The sequence below is a fragment of the Ciona robusta genome, chromosome 5 (genome assembly GCF_009617815.1).
Source record: "Ciona robusta chromosome 5, ASM961781v2".
Classification (NCBI taxonomy): Eukaryota; Metazoa; Chordata; class Ascidiacea; order Phlebobranchia; family Cionidae; genus Ciona; species Ciona robusta.
In genome coordinates this window covers 2,002,557-2,017,163 of record NC_143239.1, presented here as the reverse complement: position 1 = coordinate 2,017,163, position 14,607 = coordinate 2,002,557, and the positions used below count along the sequence as shown (strand labels likewise).

At 35.4% G+C, this 14,607-nt stretch overlaps 2 protein-coding genes across 2 annotated transcripts in view; one reads left to right on the top strand and one right to left on the bottom strand.

Moving 5' to 3' along the window:
* The first annotated feature begins 909 nt into the window (after window positions 1-909).
* LOC149735466 (eosinophil peroxidase-like) lies at window positions 910-13,873 on the top strand. Its single transcript, XM_089878348.1, has 19 exons — window positions 910-1,067; window positions 1,485-1,582; window positions 1,836-1,978; window positions 2,269-2,400; window positions 2,976-3,184; window positions 3,592-3,746; window positions 4,160-4,315; window positions 4,807-4,897; window positions 5,856-5,958; window positions 6,448-6,612; window positions 7,262-7,527; window positions 8,208-8,296; window positions 8,828-9,006; window positions 9,485-9,641; window positions 9,946-10,108; window positions 10,728-10,883; window positions 11,260-11,420; window positions 11,808-11,920; window positions 13,129-13,873. Exons 1-19 carry the CDS (start codon window positions 989-991, stop codon window positions 13,241-13,243), a joined length of 2,730 nt encoding a protein of 909 aa, XP_089734474.1. The 5' UTR covers window positions 910-988; the 3' UTR covers window positions 13,244-13,873.
* The window catches only part of LOC149735463 (deleted in lung and esophageal cancer protein 1-like), a 30,360-nt gene continuing 29,619 nt past the window's right edge, over window positions 13,867-14,607 (bottom strand). Inside the window, exon 35 of the mRNA XM_089878340.1 lies at window positions 13,867-14,100. Coding sequence (XP_089734466.1) covers window positions 13,983-14,100 — 118 coding nt within the window. The 3' untranslated portion in view covers window positions 13,867-13,982. The remainder of the gene's footprint in view (window positions 14,101-14,607) is intronic.

Genomic DNA, 14,607 nt, shown 5'->3' with positions numbered 1-14,607 from the left:
TATCTATCAACCAATTAGTGATTAGGAAAGTGATGGCAAAGTTATATAGTAGGGTGGGGGGAAGACGGGACACCTTTAGTACATAATATCCAAATATCCTGATCGTATTTTAAACAAATATTAACGGTCCATGAAAGTCGTGAGGATACGGTTTATAAATCTTTGAAAGTGTTTTGTTAACTACCAAAGGGGACAAAAAATAGAATGAAAAGGTGTCCCATCTTCCCCACCCTATTATATAACATGTTGTCGGTAAGGCTTTTTGTTGGTTGATGCGGTCATTTAAATGTATTTAATTACAAAGAACAAAGGCGTTTCATTGTACTTTGTCGTGTAAAATACCTAACGACAAAAGTTCCCACACGGTCTTAGTTTTATTTGAATTCATTTTAGTAAAATCAGGGCGAAAGAGAGACGAGATTGAAATAGAAGGTTAATATAGAAAAAGGCATGTCGACTACAAGACCAGAATCAACCCGTAATTTTTTCAATCTTTGCAAAGATTTCTGGATATAAAGTTAAAAGTAGTGCAGAATGACAGCTTTAGAGATGAGCCGGTTAAACGCCCCGACAAAGGAAAATTACATAGGAAAATCAATTTTATTTAGTGGTAGTAAAGAGTGCGCGTCAATTGAATAAAAAACATGGGCTCCGCCGATTCGACAAAACAGTTTTTGTCATTGACGAATTACTGTACTTAATTTTACAAAAGATTTTGCCATACGTAAATGGTCAAGCCTGGCGATAAGGAAAGTGTTATTGTATCATAAATGAAACGCGCAAAACAAACAAATAACACTTTGTCGACTACTTCTTGAATCAAAGTACCAGTGGCATTGTGTTTTGTCAACGAACTTTCGTTATGTTTTACCGACTTCTAAGAGTGAAATACTGTTAGTTTTGAATAATTTTACAGAAATATTTTTTCCAAGCATGTTAATAATTTTATTTTTAGAGCTGTTCACAAAATAAAACGAGACAAATTAGAATGTGGACAAAGTGCATAGCGGTTGTGTTTTTTTGCAAATTGGTCTTTGCCGACGAGCAGTATGTTTTCGACGAGACAGGTAAGTTTTAACCGTAACATCAAGCTATTTTGCCCGTTTAGTTACAACAACAAAGTTACGCAAAAATTAAAATTTATAAAAAAAAAACGAAAAGTAAAATTTTTTATAGTTAAATTGACGGTCAACATTAAGTTAAATTGACGGTCAATCAGCCGTATAATAAAAGCACTACATGTAGATATAGTAGGGTGGGGCAAGATAGGACACCTTTAGCACCCAACATTCAACTCTTCTGATCGTGTTTTTAAACAATTAACAACGGTCCAAGGGAGTCGTGAGGATACAGTTTTTATAATTCTTTGGATGCTCTTTGTTTACTACCAAATGGGACGAGAAAAGAGAGTAAAAGGTGTCCCATCTTCCCCACCCCACTGTCACTACTCGATACTAATAAAAAATTATGTATTTTCAACAAAGGTTACGAAGGTGACGAATTCGCCCGAGAAGCTCTTCGTGAAGCTTTCCAACAAGTTCGAAGAGCGATTTTCAGAACAGATAAAAGTTGGAGCGATGAGGTAAAAACATTTTTGTAATTTCCAAAACCTACGAGCGCAACCCAGTTAGTGGACATTAAAAGCGTTTGAGTGCGGCTTGGATGCCTATCTATTTTATTCCAATATGAAATTCAAATATTCAATGTAACCTGTCCAAAATGTCTAAAATTACTTACATACCGTTAAACTGTAACAACTTTTCTTCACCTTTTTATATATAGTACCAATCAAATCCGTTACCGAAACCCTAATCAAACGTTTTTGTTATTTTTAGAAAGTGTGGAGGAATCCAATGACTTTGTTCCAGTATTTTAAACGACCGCCCAGCGAAGAATCGAGCGATATGGCGAAAGCTGGGGATATTTATCATTGTGCGTTTGATATTGTACATGACAAGGTGTCGAACCGACTTTCAAGGTATGGACGATGATATATCTAAACTTTCGCATACACCCGCCGGGTGCCCGTGTACGAGTTACTACTCCTGTAACTTTGTTAGTTATTATTATTTTTTTCATTTTATTTTTAATGGCTGACACTTTGTTTAGACAATTCATAAATGCTCATAGTAGCAGCGACGAGTCTCGAACTCATTTTGTTTATTTTTTGTAACTTGCAAATTGGCAACGGGCCAACTCTGGTTTAAATGCTCGCTTCATCATATAGAATAGATCTCACTAAGAAGTTTTAATGTCCGGTTATCGTAGGTTTAAACGCCGGGTAAACGTCACTGATGTGCTGTCAAGCGCAACGATCGCAGAGTTGGCCAAGTTTTCTGGTTGTCGTGCAAATGGTGTGAGCCCAACATGTCCGGATACTTGTATCGACAATATGTACAGGTAAAATATGGTTCTATGGTAATATGGGGTAAGATGGAACACCTTTAACACATAATATCCAAATATCCTGATCGTGTTTTAAACAAATAATAACGGTCTATGGGAGTCGTAGAATCCCTTTGAATATTCTTTGTTTTCTACCAAATGGGACGAGAAAATAGGATGACTAGGTGTCCCATCTTCCCCAACCTACTATATGTAATAACCTGTAAATGTGACAACGCTGTGCAGAAGTACAAGCACGTAAAGCAATGATTTATTGAACATTTCTTTAACGGCCCCGTGTCCCTTTCACAATTGTGGTAATAAAATAAGAAAGTCTAATACTTTTCTTTTCGCAAATTTATTTTGCTTATCGATGTTTTGACGTCATACAGTCACTGACGAAGCCTAGATGAATAGAACGTAATCCTAATGTTGGTGATTGTATAGCTAGCCGAAATGTCAGCTTGAAAAACAACTTTGCCAATAGAGATATATAGGTTTATCATATAAATGGCGGCACACTTTATGAAAAACATAGTGTTAACAAAAATAATACTTTGCAAACATATCATATTTTTTTACTTGGTCAGAACCCACACCGGTGAATGCAACAACAAAGTTAATCGATACTGGGGTGCTTCGAATAATCCGTTCGTTAGATGGCGCCCTGCACAATACGAAAATGAATTCAGCACTCCGATAGGTTGGGATAGTCAACGTTCGTATAATGGATACCAATTACCTGTTGTCCGAAAAGTTTCAAACGATATAATGAGAACTTCGAATACAAGAGTTACAGGTATTTTACCCACAAAGTTACATACATGGTAACTCGAAAGCGGACATGAGGCGTATGGAACAAAACTGCCGTGTTATAATGACTGTTGTTGCCCCCCACGCGAAGATAAACAAGTTATAATCATTCATCTATTTGCTACGTTCAATCACGGCGTACGAGAAATATCTCTAGTATAGGCCATGGTTCAATTTGTTCAATTTAGGGAAAAAATACTTCAAATCTAAGCTTTGTCAAATACTAATAAATTTAGCACAATCTTAAGCTTACCTTTAAGAGAAAATTCACCAAAATTTGTTACATTTTTTTAATTTTAAAATAATGCCCCGAAAAATTCATCAAAATGTGTTACCTAAAATTTGGTATTTATTACTAACCGGCTTTTTTTACCAAATTTTAAATTGTTTTAGGCGATCCTTTGTATTCCCATATGCTGGTAGTGTGGGGACAATACATTGACCATGATTTAGATTTCACTCCGCAAAGTTTAAGTACCTCCACCTTTCAAGGATTAACTGATTGCAAGAAGACGTGTAAAAACGAGTCACCGTGTTATCCAATGCAGGTTTGGTTTAAATCTGGAATAATAATATTTTATACATCTTATTTTCAAATGCACAAGGCTGTACCTGTGCGAGTTTTTTGGTTGTAGATTGAAAAATATTTTGAGTTTTTTTCCATGTGATTTGCGGTTATTTATTTATGAGTAAAATTGTAATACGATGTATATAAATCTCCATAATAGATAAGCTCCTACACCGCGGGCGCGTCAATCGATCTAGATTTCAAGCCATATAGTTCATCTGTTATACCGTAAAGGCGTAAACTATATATTGTATGCTAATAGAAATAATTTATTAGAGAAAACCACACTGCCCAAAAACTTTACAAAACGACCAAAACTCGTTTCTGCTTAACAAACCGTATTTACTGTTTTTAGTTATCAATAAAAAAATATCTCTTTACACGACCTCACAGGTACCTTCTGACGACCCTCGCATCACAACAGCATCTTGTCTTCCATTTTTCCGTTCAGCAGCTGTGTGTGGGACAGGTGACACGTCATCACTATTTCATTCCATCAGACCACGTGAGCAAATCAACGCCGTGACGTCATTTGTCGACGCAAGCACGGTTTGTAATGTGTTATGTGACTGGTCTATTCTCCAGTGGCGGAGCAATGTATATTATTATAACATGGGTGTTCTGTTTTATATACCTCATGCCCGCTTACGAGTTGCTACATATGTAACTTTGTGATTGATTTGCTGGATTCTGTAATGGCTAACAATTTAGACAACCCATAAGGGCTCACTTGATTAGAGCAATTGCTGGGATAAGTGTTGCCAAAAGTCACACTTGCTTAAAATAATAGTCGCGTCACTATTATCTCTTTTTTATCACATAATTAAACCGTACCTATATACTTCGCTTAAAAAATATTGTGTAAACTTATGCAAAATGAGTCAAAACTTTAGCAGTGTCAGTGTTTGACGAAAAATATTATTCGGAAAACATATTTGCCCAAATACTAAAGAGCTTTTACACAACTTAAAAAGGAAAAAAAAACGAAATGTTCTGTTATAGTTGTGTTTTTAAAAAAGACCCAAATATTTTTTTTAAAGGTATACGGAAGTACTGATTCACTGAATCGAATTTTACGTAATTTGACCAACGATGATGGTCTGATGAAAGTAAATACCATGTTTAAAGACGGTAAGATTTTATTTGAACTCAAATATAGTAGGGTGGGGGGAGATGGGACACCTTTTCATTCTATTTTCTCGTCCCATTTGGTAGTTTTTTCTCACCCCATGGGCCGCTGTTAATTGTTTAAATTGTTTAAAACAAGATAAGGATATTTGGATATTATGTGCTAAAGGTGTCCCGTCTTCCCCTACCCTACTATATCACAAAATATTTTAGGCACATATAAAATGATATTACTTTACCATTTCTTAGTTTCCGTCACCAGTATAATTTTATGGATAGCTTAAAAACCATGACCGGATTTGGGCCGGTGTCATAATACATTTTGTTTATTTGCTTTGCTATGATTTATTTGCTTTGTTATACGAACAATATGAACACAGCAAGGCTTTATATAGTAGGGTGAGGGAAGATGGGACACCATTTCCTGCTATTTTCTCGTCCAATTAGGAAGTTAACAAAGAACATTCAAAGAATTATAAGACAATACCCTCATGATTTCCATAGAACGTTGTTAATTGTTTAAAACACGATCAGAATATTTGGATAATATGTGCTGAAGGTGTCCCGTCTTTTCCTACCCTACTATATATGCGTTGTTGTTGTTGTTACGCTTAGCTAACTTGGCTTTAGAGGGAAGTCTTTCGCTTTGTTCCTGCTTGTTTGTGGTTCTATTCGTAGAATCAGAAATTCCCACTACACAGTTATTATTGTCTCAATATAAAGGAATAAATGAATGTAATTTACTTTATTGTTATAACACGGGTGTTTTGTTTCATACACCTCGTGACAGCTAACGATGTATGGTTATTGTAAGGGTGTGAAGCTTACAAACAAAAGAACAAAAGTGCTTCGACACGTGAAGCTGTCTCGTGATTACTAGTATTGTACTTGTTTGTTATGTTTTGATGCCATTACCATGGCGTAGATATTGTTACTTTTCTACAACGCTCCGTATTCCTAGGCAATTGGGATTATTTGCCATTCGATCCGAACAACCCGTGTGTACAAGATCCTTTCGATGCGAGCGGCGTAAACATTCCTTGTTTCCACGCAGGAGATGGAAGGTAATTGGAACCTTTTCCACAATTTACATTTTTATATTGTTGGGGTTGGGGAAAGATAGGACACATTTTCATTCTATTTTCTCGTCACATTGGGTAGTAGACAAAGAACAATCAAAGAATTATGAAATGGTATATCCTTACGACTCCCATTGACCGTTGTTGGTTTAAAACACGATCACGATACTGTGGTATTGTGTGCTAAAAGGTGTCCCGTCTTTCTCCACCCTTCTATACAATATTTATAAATTTATATACACGTCATTACTTTATATCTAAGTAAAGCGGTGATCAAAATATGGTGTTAAACGCGTTTTTTGGGTTCATACATATAGCATAGACTTATAAAAATTAAGTTAAAAAACGAAAATTTAGAGTTGTATAAATGGTTTAAAGCCAAATGCAAACCGATTTTGGCAGTTTACAACTTTTTTATTTTTATTTTTACAAATTACTTAAATTTTAGATCTATATTTTATTATTTCTTTACAGAGTAAGCGAGCATTTAACATTAAGTGCAATACACACAGTATGGGTGCGAGAACACAACAGGATTGCTCGTATGTTAAAGTCCATGAACCCACACTGGTCGGGTGAAATTATTTACCAGGAAGCAAGGAAGATAGTTGGAGCTTATCACCAGATCGTGCATTGGAAGTAAATATTCTTTTTTTTTATACATTTGGTTGATTTTGACAAATGCCCGCATATTAAAACAAATTTTTTCTACGATTGGGAACATAAATGGTAGGGTGGGGTAAGACGGGATACCTTTATAACATAATATTCAAACGTCGTGTTTTAAATAATTAATAACAATCTATGGAAGTCGTAAGGATACGGTTTTATAAATTTCTTTGAATGTTCTTTGTTCACTATACTAAATTGGACAAGAAAATAGAATGCAGAGGTGTCCCATTTTCAATACCCTACTATACATTTAGTTAACTATGAAAAATGCCTACATGCTAAAACATATTTTTTTTATAACAAATATAGGAAAAATATACAGCTAATTGCTTTTTTTAGGAAACCATGTCATACAGTAACGCAAAAAATTACTTTGCAAATTACGTAGGGTTGGGGTAAGATGGTTCAACTTTTCGTTCTGTTTTATTTTTCTATTTGGCTATAACATTTACCAATTTACGAAGAATATTTAAAAGTTATATACCCATATCCTCACGACTCTAGCAGCTCGTTGTTAATTGTTACATATACGGTTTATTATGTGCTAGCATTAACCATCTTACCCCACCGAACTATATCTTATTATTTTCGTTCATAATCTTTTCCTAATATTCAGGGAATACGTTCCAAAGATAATCGGCCCAGCTGGTTTGCGCATGATGGGAAACTATACAGGTTATAGAGAGAATGAAAACCCAACAGTTTCAAACGTTTTCGCCACAGCTGCGTTTCGTTTCGGCCATGCGACTATCTCGCCCCAGTTCAGGAGACTGGACGAAAACTTTAACAATCATCCACAGTTCCCGACCATTCTTTTGCATGAAGCTTTTTTCTCCCCATGGCGAATGATAAGGGAGGGGGGAATGGATCCTATATTAAGAGGTTCGTATGTGTTGTTGAATGAATATCACTTATTGCTTTATTCTAGTGTGGGCGGAAAAACGGTTGTTATGGTAGGGTGGGGAAAGATGGGAAACCTTTATTATCTTGATCGTGCTTTAAACAAATTAACAACGGTCTATGCAAATCGTGAGGATACGGTTTTATAATTCTTTAACTGATCTTTGTTTACTACTAAATGGGACAAGAAAATAGAATGAAAATGTGTCCCATCTTCCCCCATCCTACTATATAACACGAATGTTCTGTTTTATACACCCCGTGCGCGCTTACGAGTTCTATTTTTCTAAACGGCTGACAGTTTAGACAATCCATTGTGACTACTGGATTGGAGCAACTGCCGTTAAGTATTCTTTTATTCATTATCGAATAAATGACGTAATATACATCACGATCACATGATCATTTGAATTACAATTCCATTATGCCACAGATCAAATATCGCGGCTGTAAACAAACATTGGACACAATACATCATTTGAAAGTCTTAAGTTACCTTCGCTGGCGTAAATTGTTATAACCAATTCTCAGTTACACGTAAAGTCCCATTACTTTGATGTTTGGTCTTTCAAAATAACAGCCTACGTAATGGCGAAATGCGACCCATATGAAACAGAACACATGCTGCCTCATGACACTAATTAATCCCTTGTAATTTTCAGGTTTGATCGGCCGACCGGCCAAACTTATCAAAGCTGACGAAATGATGCACGAAGAGCTTAGGGATAAACTCTTTGCTTTACAAAACCAGGCAAGATATGTCAATTTAGATTTAATGATATGATGGCCAGTGACGTATTATCCAGATATCATTACAAAGCGTTGCAAAAATCCTTTAAGTCCGTGATAACCATTTATTCCCTATGTTTAGTGGGTTTTTATAATACGTTAATGTTGTCTTGGCGTTTATGGGTCATTTTAAATGATTTGAACACATTATAATAGCAGGTGTTTTTCTGTAGTTGCCAAACCTGTGTACATGCATAATAAAGACATCCATTATCATTAATATACCAATTAAGGTCTATATTCCAAATCTTTTAGCTTTACGCTGCGTAAACCCCCTTGCAATAGTCTACAAAAATAGACGCATTTGAATATAGTACTGCGGGGTAAAATAAATATCATCAGCAAAGAATGTCCCATATTTCCCAATTGAACAACTAACAACGCCATTTTAGAGTCGTAATAACTATGCTTTGTTTACTATACCAAATGGGATAATGAAAAACGGACCATTTTACCCCAACCTACTATGTATTTACCACTATAATACTTATAGGTGGCATTGGATCTTGCCTCACTGAATCTACAGAGAGGTCGTGACCACGCGTTACCATTATACAATGATTGGCGTGAGGAGTGTGGTTTAGCAAGGGCGAACAACTTCAGTGACTTAGCTGGTGAAATAAAAGACAAAGCAACTCGTGATAAACTAGAAGCTCTATACGGCCATCCAGGGTATGTAAATATTTTTAAATAAAAAACAAGGTATATACTGGGATGGGGAAGGATGGGACACCTTTAAATTCTATTTTCTTTTCCCATTTAGTAGTAAACAAAGAACATTTAAAGAATTATAAGGCCATATCTTCACAATTTCCATAAACCGATGTTAATTGTTTAAAATACGATCCGGATATTTGAATGTTATATGTGATGAAGGTGTCCCTTCTACCCCCGCTATACTTAGGTAGGAGAAGGGTAAGATGGGACATGTTTTCATTCTATTTTATCACACATTTTGTTGTAAACAAATGAATATTTACAGAATTATACAACCATGTTTTACCCTACATTAATACATGTATAAACATTTTCTGTTTCGAAAACCCTAGTTTTAATTATCGTTCAGTTTCATCACATCGTCAAGAATCGAAATTTTTTTCTTTTCTCAAATTTCTCAAGAATCGAATGTATATATTTTTATCGTTCATAGAAACATAGATTTATGGTTAGCTGGTCTTTCCGAAGATTTAATGGACGGTTCGCGTGGTGGACCAGTCTTCACTTGCCTGCTTGCTCGTCAGTTTAAATTCCTTCGAAACGGAGACAGATTTTACTACGAGAATCCAAATGTTTTCACACCGAATCAGGTTAGTTGGTGTGATTTTAACCAACACACTGTGTGTGTACGAGTCAATATAAACATGTTATTACTGATATATATATTATCGCGTATGTAAGGTTTTAGTTCCCTATTTATAAATAAATGAATGAAATTTATTTAGCCGGGAAAACGACAGTCGGTATAACACGGATGTTCCGTTTCATACACCTCGTGCTCGCATATATCTTTAGTAAGCTCCGGTGCTACGTATGCAGCTTTGTGGGCGATTCTGTTTGTTCTGTAACTTAGTGGTTTTAGACATCTCCTACAATAACAATTCTACATTTCAGGTCACAGCGTTAAACAGATTATCCTTCGCCCGTGTGTTGTGTGATAACTCTGGTTTAACGCGAGTCCAACCCGACTTGTTCATGCTACGTGATACATCTCAGTTTGTTGATTGTGCAAACATTCCTAACCTGGATCTTTCACAGTGGCGTGAAGACCCAGCAGGTACAGATTAAAGTAGTTGTATGCATTTTCTTCTGCATTTGATTATCACTGTGGGGTAAGATAGGGCACTTTTAGCACATAATATCCAAAAATTCTGATCGTGTTTTAAACAAAACAACGGTTTATAGAAGTCTAGCGGATACGGTTTTATAATTCCTTGTTTAATACCTAATGAGTCAATGAAATAGAATGAAAAGGTATCCCATATCTCCCCACCCTATACTATAACTTGATCAAGTCTATATTTATGTGTGAATACAATCACAAAGAACATTTTTATGTATAGTTTGGGGTAAGGTGGTCTATGTTTTCATTATATTTTATCGTCCTACTTGGTAGTAAACAAAAAATATTTACATGATTATATAACTGTATCCTCACTACTCTAAAAGATCGTTGTTAATTGTTAAGCACGATTCGTAAATATGAACATGAGCCAACGGTATATCCTTTTTACCCAACATAGCGTCTGACTCTAAAGGTTTCTAAAACCATAGCTTTCGGAATTATTAATTTTAGTGTGGTTCAAAACATCTCGCAGAAAACCTAAATTTGTTATCAACTTTTCTGAAATGGTTCCATTAGTTTTCAATATACATCTTAATGCTTATTCGCACAGTTGGTACATGCGGTACACCACCTAGTATAAGTAACGGTTGGTGGAAGAAGTGTGGTGGGGGTGTTAGTTATCGTTGTATGTCTGGATACCAACTTGCTGGACCAAATGACGTGCAATGTATGAACTCAGCTTTTACTGCCATACCATCTTGTGTTGGTAAGATTTAGCAATTTTTTAACGATTTTTTTACATTAAAAAAGAATTTTGTTTTTTAACGAAATGTTTTAAAATTGTCATTTTTAGCAGCAACGCTTTTAACTATAAACTAGTAAGTTTTTTATATATTTTTATCTATTACGTGTCTTAGACTTGAATTAATGTGTCAACTCTAGCCTAAATTTCAAATAGCGTGCCTTATAACCTCACCTACGTTAAACCAAATCTAGACTTCATTTATTTTAATGTTGTTTAAACATAATTCATTCCTTTTTTTCGTGGCCCAAAGTAAACATATCCTGATGTTACTTTCGTGACCAAAAGCACACAGGTAAAGTATTTTTTATTTATAGTAATAACGTTTAATATTTTCCAGACATAAACGAGTGCGATGCACAGAACGGTGGGTGCAGTGACAGATGTATGAACACCGCTGGTAGTTACAGTTGTGTTTGCAATGACGATCGTATGCTTGGTAGTGATGGTAAAACTTGCATGGCTACTACAGTTCAAGTCACACCGTCACCGGCAGTAATGGTAAATTACAAATGTTTAGATATAATAGTTTATACAGTAGGATGGGGTGAGATGGGACATTTTCTTTTTCTTATCTTGACATATTTGGTAGTAAACAAAGAATATTTATTCTAATGTATAACCGTAGTCAGCTATTCTAAAAAATGTTGTTATAGTTGTTCAAAACACGATCAGAAAACATAAGATTTAGGTGGTATCAGTATCCTATCTCACTCCACAGTACTATAATTTTTAATGTTATTTAGCGCATTCCCATCTCTTTTTTTGTTTTTGAATATTGGTCTTCGTGTACTCGAGAGTGAAATAAATTTGTGGTGTTTATAATTTCAGTATTCTGAAGCTGATAAAAATATTTTACGGTAGAAATATTAGCCTTATATATTTCAGGGTGTAAGGGCGACTACGCCTGCCAACGTAACAGCTATCGTGGTCGGAAGCATTCTTGGTGCAGCAATTTTCCTTGCCTTCTGTGTTATATGTTATCTGGTATACAAGAATACGTAAGTACATTTGGAAGTAATTGAGCCCATTGGCCTAAAAGCGGATGTTTTTCAATTAAATTGCGCTTTAGTTTAAACATTGCTGGTTCGTGTTTTCTGGTACAAAAACAAATACTTGAAAGACATAAGTGTTAATCCGATGCGTTGTCGTCACGGAGTCGTGTTGTGTTTATAACAGCGGATGTAAGCGAGCAATATAATGCGGCAAAGACAACTCATTACAGAACAGAGAGTTAACTCGGATAGTGAATTATTGGCAAAATATTTTTCGGATTTTAAGGGATATAGATAACTTACGCCCGTTATTGACCTTAGCAAAGCAAACTTCGGTTAACTTGGGGGAACTCGAGCGTATCAGCCTTCCTCGCAAATCACAACAATTGTCGCCACGTTGACAAAGGAATTAAGTGCGATGTTTTTTGCGAAGTGTTTGCTATTTAAGGGCGAACCTTTTTATCTCTTAAAAGCGTAAAGTTTGTGTTGCATTAATGGGTATAGCGGACGGATGTAGATAAAAGTAGGAAACTACCACTAGTAAAAGCACTTTACCTGTCTGTTCTATTCAAGACACGACCAAAGTTGAAAAAAAACGGTTAAGATTTCCAGACTGGGATTAAATCTAAATACACATAGGAAATCTTCTGTTTGCAACTGCTCTGTGCCTATTTCCAAAACACGTATATAGTCAGGTGTGGTAATACGGTCTAGACTATATTCTTTTTCTCGTCCTATTCGTAGTGAACAAAGAATATTTAAAGAATTTTATAACCGTATATCCTTCATGTCCCTAAACCAGGTCAATATTTCCTAATTGTGCTTTTAACAATTAATAAGAATCTTTTAGAGTCGTGAAACTATGGTAATATAGTTCTGAAATTTTTCTTTGTTTACTACCAAGTGGGACAATAAAAATGAAAGCATGTACCATCTTACCCTAACTTACCACACATATTGTGGGGTGGGGGAAGATGGGACACCTTACTATTCTATTTCCTCATCCCGTTTGGTAGCAAACAAAGAACATTCAAAGAATTATTAAATCCTATCCTCACGACTTCCATAAACTGTTGTTAATTGTTTAAAACACGATCAGCATATTTGAATATTAGTAGCTAAAGGTGTCCCATCTTCCCCCACCCCACTATACATAATATTGACTTTGCAAGTTAAACATATAAAAGTCAAATAACATGATTTCAATATTGCAGAAAACTCCACACGAAGAGTAAATACCACAACACCGGAAAATTCAGCCTGAGCGATCCAAGCGCATATGATAATCCATCCGCTGTGATGGATAATGACAGCCAAACCAAGATGTAACAGCAGATGCACTTGGACCGTCTGCAATACAAGTTCAACGTGGTTATATCTAAAGACAACCGAATTGCCCCTTTTTTATTATTTTTTTTGTGTTTTATTATCGTAATGCTATCCCCTGGCGCCATGTACTACGTCTAAATAAATTTTAATTGATCGCCACGAATATATTTTGTTTGTGGTATTTTGTTGTACGTCTCAACTCCTGTCGCAGAAATGTTGTACTTGATGCCTCAATTACTGTTTACATAGTAGGGTGGGGGAGGACGGGACACCTTCAGCACATAATATCCAAATATCCTGATCGTGTTTTAAACAATTAACAACGGTCTATCGGAGTCGTTAGGATATGGATTTATAATTCTTTAAATTTTCTTTGTTTACTACAAAATGTGTCGAGAACATAGAATTAAAGGGTGTTTCATCTTCCCCAACCCTACTATACGTTTACTTCTACATTCTCCGACATTGTGTAGCAGTAAATGCACGTCAAAAATATCCGAGACGTACAAGACATAAAACCATTCTCGACGGCCAAATACTATCCGTAATATTTGACTATTATAGATATTTTGTATGCCTGTAACAGAAAGAAAATGTCCTCTGTTTCGTGAAAAAGAAAACTCTTACGAACCACAGTGTATTTCTTGATAAACAACACAGCAGTAGGTTTAATGAAATGTAAAATTTGTGAGAAATATTAAATAATGGTGTTCACAGTCCTCTTATTAAAGAAGTTAGTTTACAACTTTCGTTCAAATTGTCCATCGTACGAACCGGATGCTTTTACTTTAAGGAAACGAAATTCTTCGTGTAGTTTTCCTTTAAACATGAAGTTGTATTCGAAGTTGGATTCGGATCTTGAGTAAATAACAAAGAAATTAATCATTAAGGATAAAATCATACAAAATTATGTAGGTCACATTTGCACTGATAATTATATATTAGGGCGGGAGAAAATGGGACACATTTTCATTCTATTTTATCAGCCCATTTCATAGTAAACAAAGAACATTCAAAGAATTATAAAACCGTTTCCGCACGACTCCCATAGACCGTTAGTTGTTTAAAACACCATCAGGATATTTGGATACTATGTGCTAAAAAGGTGTCCCATTTTCCCTCCCTACTATATAAAGAAAAATGACAAGTAACTCACACTTGAATTAATAATAATAATACTGTTAATTCTGCAGCAATATAATATCTATCTTTTAGAACTCAACAGGTGTCTATACTTTTTTAAATGCTTTATCTATTTTTTGGTTATCAATCTGCTTTAACACAAGATCCTATACCTATATGCGATAACATAGTTATCTGCAGAGGGTTGACACCCCTACCATTGTGGTCGTATATGTGTCCTT

Bases quoted from the DNA above. Each gene is read 5' to 3' on its own strand.
- LOC149735466 (XM_089878348.1), top strand. From the start codon at position 989: ATGTGGACAAAGTGCATAGCGGTTGTGTTTTTTTGCAAATTGGTCTTT. The intron at 7,528-8,207 runs GTTCGTATGTGT...TGTAATTTTCAG, and splicing joins AATGGATCCTATATTAAGAG to GTTTGATCGGCCGACCGGCC. The intron at 9,642-9,945 runs GTTAGTTGGTGT...TCTACATTTCAG, and splicing joins ATGTTTTCACACCGAATCAG to GTCACAGCGTTAAACAGATT.